General features: G+C 49.4%; 1 protein-coding gene across 5 annotated transcripts in view; it reads right to left on the bottom strand.

Moving 5' to 3' along the window:
• Positions 1-538: 538 nt before the first annotated feature.
• ATP8B3 (ATPase phospholipid transporting 8B3) overlaps positions 539-6000 on the bottom strand; it is a 49983-nt gene continuing 44521 nt past the window's right edge. For all 5 annotated transcript variants that reach the window (XM_082206261.1, XM_082206262.1, XM_082206260.1 and 2 more), the window contains exons 27-28: positions 3620-3750; positions 539-2203 (exon numbers count right to left, since the gene is read on the bottom strand). In XM_082206261.1, the coding sequence (XP_082062387.1) occupies positions 1946-2203; positions 3620-3750 (389 nt within the window). In that variant the 3' untranslated portion in view covers positions 539-1945. The remainder of the gene's footprint in view (positions 2204-3619; positions 3751-6000) is intronic.

Raw genomic sequence — 6000 nt, 5'->3', positions numbered from 1 at the left:
ATTCTGCTCGCTGCCCAGGAACCCCCCCAGAACACACTTCCTGCAGATGAAAGATTTGTGGCGCGCAGCCCCAAGAACCAGCCAGAATTGTTATGTTTTCCTTTCCCAAAATCAGTTTTATTTCAAAGTGCTGGAGAGTGCAAAAAAGGGGGGAGGGGAGATTAAGGATGCCTTTGGACAGAACCTCTGTCTGGAGTTGAAGCCCTTGTGCATCAGAGATTCTGCTGTGAAGGTTCTCCCCTCCATCCCATAACCAGTCAGCCAAACTGCTACAGTCTTGGGAGATTTCGCTCTGTGTCAGTACTGCATCCGTCCAGCAGAGGGCAGTCTTGTGTGCAACAGCCAACACCGGCCGCGTCGCTTGGGCGCCCTCTAGGGGCTCTTGCCAGTAATGCAGTGGCAATGCGCCCTGATTTCGTTTAAGAGAATAATAATAGGAATTAAAAAAACAAACCACCTTTATGGAGCTTTGTCAAGCGGGTTACTGCTGGAGCCGGCTTTCCTTCACTAAATAAACTGTTCTTTTTTTTTTAAAAAAAAAGAGAGAAATGTTCTTTGTTTATTTTAAAAAAGGCACCTCCTGTTTTTCTTGCAGCCAGAAAACAATGATTGAAAACGACTAATGTTGCAGAGGAAAAGAGCCCCCGGGAAATTATGATGCGGTGCTTAAAAATACCTTCAAGGACAGCCAGGCACCTATTGAAAGCTACAAGACATAGAACGGCCAGATATAGGGGCAGTCTACCTCCCAGCAGTAGGTGATGAGGTTCAGCAACTTGGGGAGGCTGGTGGCTTTCACGGTCCGTTTGAGAGCTTCTCCCAGACACCCAACAGTTTGTAGCTAAACGCTGGATTAGACAGAACTCGGGTCGGATCCGCCAGGGCTCTTATTGGGTTAGGAATGACAGCTGGACCTCCAAATTCGGAGGCAGTCTACAGTGACTGTGGCTGTGTGTCAGCTTTGGAGCCCTGGCCATGCGATTCCCAGAAAAACACTTGGAGTTGGTCATTGTCGAAAACAGGGTGCCGGGTTCGAGAAGACCCCGGGAAGTCCACGCTCGTGTTCTTAAGAGGTGTTTTTGGCACAAACATAATTCCTGCGTTTGCAAGCAGCTGGCCTAGATCCCCTTTGGGGTGTCCCTTCCGACTGTACAATACTTTGATTCTTTGGCTAGAGGATAGAGAGGGGTGTGTGAGCGCTTGCAGAAACTGGCCTACGGGACGAAGGTTAAAGTTTACATTTGAGGCTCTGTCCGTTTGCCTCTAGTTCCGGCCACTGCTGGTATGTATCCCATGGAAGGACGCTCAGAAACAGGGGGGCCAACTTGAATAAAATATTGGGGGGCAGGCAAGCCCCTCCCTGAATAATCAATCACATGATGAGGTGCGCACACATTTGAATGCACATCGACTTTGCAGGGCCCAGCCTCCTCAAACATTGTTTTGTTTTGAGGGAGGGCAAATATCCATTGGCCCCTAGGAGTTGACCCCTGTGCTCAGAAGTGAATGGGATAAGCTCCACTTTGCTTGAGGGCTCTCCTTTCTGCCGGCGCCTCTGAATTCGGTGCCTCTGAATTAAAAAAACAACCCTAAGAATCAGGCACCGGTGGTTGTCGATTGGAATGCTTTCTGAATAAAGTTTCAGAGGGTATTTGCAACATCGACGTCTTCTTTCGCACCACAGTTACGGTGCGAGAGCACAGCAGAGTCACCGCTCAACGTCTGCCGCCGCCCGTGCGAGAACGGCGGCGGTTTCCGCGCAAGGAAATGTCCGGCGTGCCGGGATTCGAACTCAGAGCTGCGATCTCCTGCGGACTGCGCTTTGGGTCTCGGGAGCCCTCTTCGGACGCCAAGGTGATGGAGATTATCCGACGCTGGTCCCTATGGCTACTGGTACACACACACACACACACACACACACACCAAGGCCTTGCTCTTCTCCTGGTCAACAGAGATGGAATTTCTTTTCTTCAGAGGCGCCATCGGCAGAGGGGGTGTATTTGGGGCTGCCGCCAAAGCCGTTCAGCTGGCTGCGGACACGGGGGCCCTTGCTCCGTAGACTAGCACCTCTGGAGATGAGGTCTGCGTAACCTTCCTTGTGAGAGAAAGCATAGCTGGAACGTCTCAGGTGCGAGTTCCTTCGGATGTGAGAGGTCAGTTCCACCGCCTTTTGCTTCTCTTGCATGTCACGGGCTTGCAGCACCTGAAAAGAAAGCAGAAAGCGTTGTCTTTTTTGCATAACCTTTTTCCTGAATTTTCACATTTTGCAAATTCCTTTCATCGACAATCAGAGCAAATCTCCCGTATCTGTTGACTCCTTGAGCATCCTTCCATTGTGTTCTTTTCTTACCATGTATTACTTATATTTCCCCCATGATATACCTTGGAAGGGGATGCGGGTGGCGCTGTGGGTTAAACCACAGAGCCTAGGACTTGCCGATCAGAAGGTCGGCGGTTCAAATCCCCGCGATGGACGGGGTGAACTCCCATTGCTCAGTCCCTGCTCCTGCCAACCTAGCAGTTCGAAAGCACGTCAAAGTGCAAGTAGATAAATAGGTCCCGCTCCGGTGGGAAGGTCAACGGCGTTTCCGTGCGCTGCTCTGGTTCGCCAGAAGCAGCTTGGTCCTGCTGGCCACATGACCCGGAAGCTGTACGCCGGCTCCCTCGGCCAGTAAAGCGAGATGAGCGCCACAACCCCAGAGTCGGCCACGACTGGACCTATTGGTTAGGGGTCCCTTTACCTTTACCTTTATACCTTGGAAGTCAAATGAAATCCGTTCTGGAAGTCCGTTTCACTTCCAAAACGTTTGGAAACCAAAGCACGGCTTCTGATTGGCTGCAGGAAACTCCTGCAGCCAATCAGAAGCCGTGTTGGACATTTAGCTTCCAAAAATTGTTTGCAAACCGGAACAGTCACTTCCGAATTTGTGGCTTTCGGGAGCCAAAACGTTCGAGAACTGAGCTGCTCGAAGACCAAGGTACGGCTGTAATTCTAACTTCTTAATAATGATATTTTCCTCAATCCTCAAACCCACATATCATAAGTTTGTTTTCTTTTTCACACAAAACGTCTATAAGGAGTTTCCAATCCTTAGTAAATATCGACCGTGATTTTTCTCCGATTAAACATGTCAACTTTGCCATCTCTGCCACGTCCAATAATTTTAACAACCATCATAGTTCATAAAGAATCTTTCCATCTTTGTGCAGAAGAAAGTCTCGCCGCTGTGGTCATGTCTTGAAATAATATTCCACAGTCTTTTTCTAATTATGTATCCACTATTCCTAGGCAGGAAAAGGTCTGGCTTCAAATGAATGTTAGGCTTTAAAAACCTTCTACATTGATGTATCTGATATTTCTTGACTTTTTTTACAAGTCCACCAAACATGATAAAATGTCCCTTCATATTTTTCACACTTCTAGCAAACAGCTTGATAAGCTCTAAAGTATTGTGCTGGATTTAGATGCCATTGGAACATCGTTTTGTGTTGATTTTCTTGAAGGCCATTGAACCCGTCTTCCCAACAGATTGCGCCAAAGGATTCCATCTAAGGGCTCAACGCTTTGGCGCTGTCCTTCAGCACCCAAACTCTGGGGAGACTGCCAAGCAACACTCACCTCCGACATGGTTGTGGGTCCCGCGAAACTCCGCACAAAACGGAAGGTGAGGGACGGGATCGTGTTCACCACAACGCAGAGCAGGACCACAAAGAGCGACAGTGGGTCTGTCAGCGCGTTCTTGGTGGCAGCTGGAGGAGAAAAGAGTGACCCAGTCAGCTCGGGAACATCAGAGGGGTCTTCATATGTCGGGTGGCAAGGCAGCTGAGAAGACTGGGTCTACCCAACACACACAAAATGCCAATTGCAAAGGAAACTCAAATGGGCCTTTAAAAATATTTCGTAGAAATTGAATTTATGCATATATGCAGGCTAGAATCCTCCCTGCCATTCAGACTTAAAGGTACACGTGAAAAGGATCCAGGGGTTTTAGTAAACCACAAGCTTAACAGTGTGATGCAGCAGAAAAATAGGTGATACTATTCTAGCTTGCATCAACAGATCAAGGGAAGTCATAGTCCTGCTCTAGTCTGCCTTGGTCAGACAACATCTGGAATACCATGTCCAGTTCTGCATACCACAATTTAAGAAAGCTTTTGATAAGGTAGAATGTGCGCAGAGGAATCATGGGACTGTAGAGTTGGGAGGGACCGTGAGGATCATGTAGCCAAATTCCTTGCAGTGCAAGAACCTTTCGCCAAAGAGGGCAGCCAAAATGGAAACCAAGAAGGAAAATGGAAACCAATTCAAGAAGGACACTGACAAACTGGAACGTGTCCAACCAAAATGGTCAAAGGCCTGGAAACGATGCCTTATGAGGAACGGCTAAGGGAGCTGGGCATGTTTAGCCTGGAGAAGAGGAGGTTAAGGGGTGATATGATAGCCATGTTCAAATATATAAAAGGATGTCACACAGAGGAGGGAGAAAGGTTGTTTTCTGCTGCTCCAGAGAAGCGGAGACGGAGCAATGGATCCAAACTACAAGAAAGAAGATTCCACCTAAACATTAGGAAGAGCTTCCAGACAGTAAGAGCTGTTTGACAGTGGAATTTGCTGCCAAGGAGTGTGGTGGAGTCTCCTACTTTTGAGGTCTTTAATCAGAGGCTTGACAACCATATGTCAGGAGTGCTCTGATGGTGTTTCCTGCTTGGCAGGGGGTTGGACTCGATGGCCCTTGGGGTCTCTTCCAACTCTATGATTCTATGATTCTATGAGGTATGGTCGAAGGAGCTGGGTATGAGCTGGCCTTGGAAAGCGGAGACTGAGAGGAGATATGACAACCATCTTCGAATATCTCAAGGGCTGCCACATGGAGGATGGAGCAAGGTTGTTTTCTGCTGCCCTGGAGGGTAGGACTCGAACCCAAGGCTTCAAGTGATAAGAAAGGAGTTTACGGCTCAATGCCAGGAAGAACTTTCTGGTGGCAAGAGATGTTTGACAGTGGAACGGACTCCCTTGGAACCGTTCAACAGTTCCTCATCAGGCGTGGTTTCTAGACCAGGGGTCAGCAAACTTTTTCAGCAGGGGGCCGGTCCACTGTCCCTCAGACCTTGTGGGGGGGGCCAGACTATATTTTGGGGGGGGGATGAATGAATTCCTATGCCCCACAAATAACCCAGAGATGCATTTTAAATAAAAGCACACATTCTACTCATGTAAAAACTCGTGGGCTGGATTGAGAAGGCGATTGGGCCAGATCCGGCCCCTGGGTCTGAGTTTGCCTACCTACCCATGTTCTAGACCCTTAATCATCTTGGCTGCCCTCCTCTGCACACGCTCTAGCTTGTCAACACCCTTCTGAAATTGTGGTGCCATGAATTGGACACTGTGTTCCAAATGGGGTAAAAGGGTAAAGGGACCCCTGACCATTAGGTCCAGTCGTGGCTGACTCTGGGGTTGTGGCGTTCATTTCGCTTTATTGGCCGAGGGAGCCGGCGTACATCTTCCGGGTCATGTGGCCAGCAGGACTAAGCCGCTTCTGGCGAACCAGAGCAGCGCACGGAAACGCCGTTTACCTTCCCACCGGAGTGGTACCTATTGATCTACTTGCACTTTGACGTGCTTTCGGACTGCTAGGTTGGCAGGAGCAGGGACCGAGCAACGGGAGCTCACCCCGTCATTGCGGGGATTTGAACCGCCGACCTTCTGATCGGCAAGCCCTAGGCTCTGTGGTTTAGACCACAGCGCCACCCTCCAAGTGGGGTATTTCAGTCAGTTCATAAAATATAATAATACAACAATAGTGGAGCTGGAAGGGAACATCTGGTGCAACCCTCTGCAGTGCAGGAATGTTTTGGGCTCCCTGGTTCCTGCCCCATCAGTCCCAACGGGCGCTGGCCCTCCCTTCAGGGCAGGCAGCATGGCCCACACAGATCTCCCCCACCAATACCTCCCTGCTTCCTCCCGTCCCACAACGCATCTGCCGTTTGAGTGTTGTGGAA

This window comes from Podarcis vaucheri (assembly GCF_965113315.1).
Source record: "Podarcis vaucheri genome assembly, chromosome: 18".
In the NCBI taxonomy this organism is placed as follows: domain Eukaryota; kingdom Metazoa; phylum Chordata; class Lepidosauria; order Squamata; family Lacertidae; genus Podarcis; species Podarcis vaucheri.
This window is presented reverse-complemented; position numbering and strand designations above follow the sequence as displayed.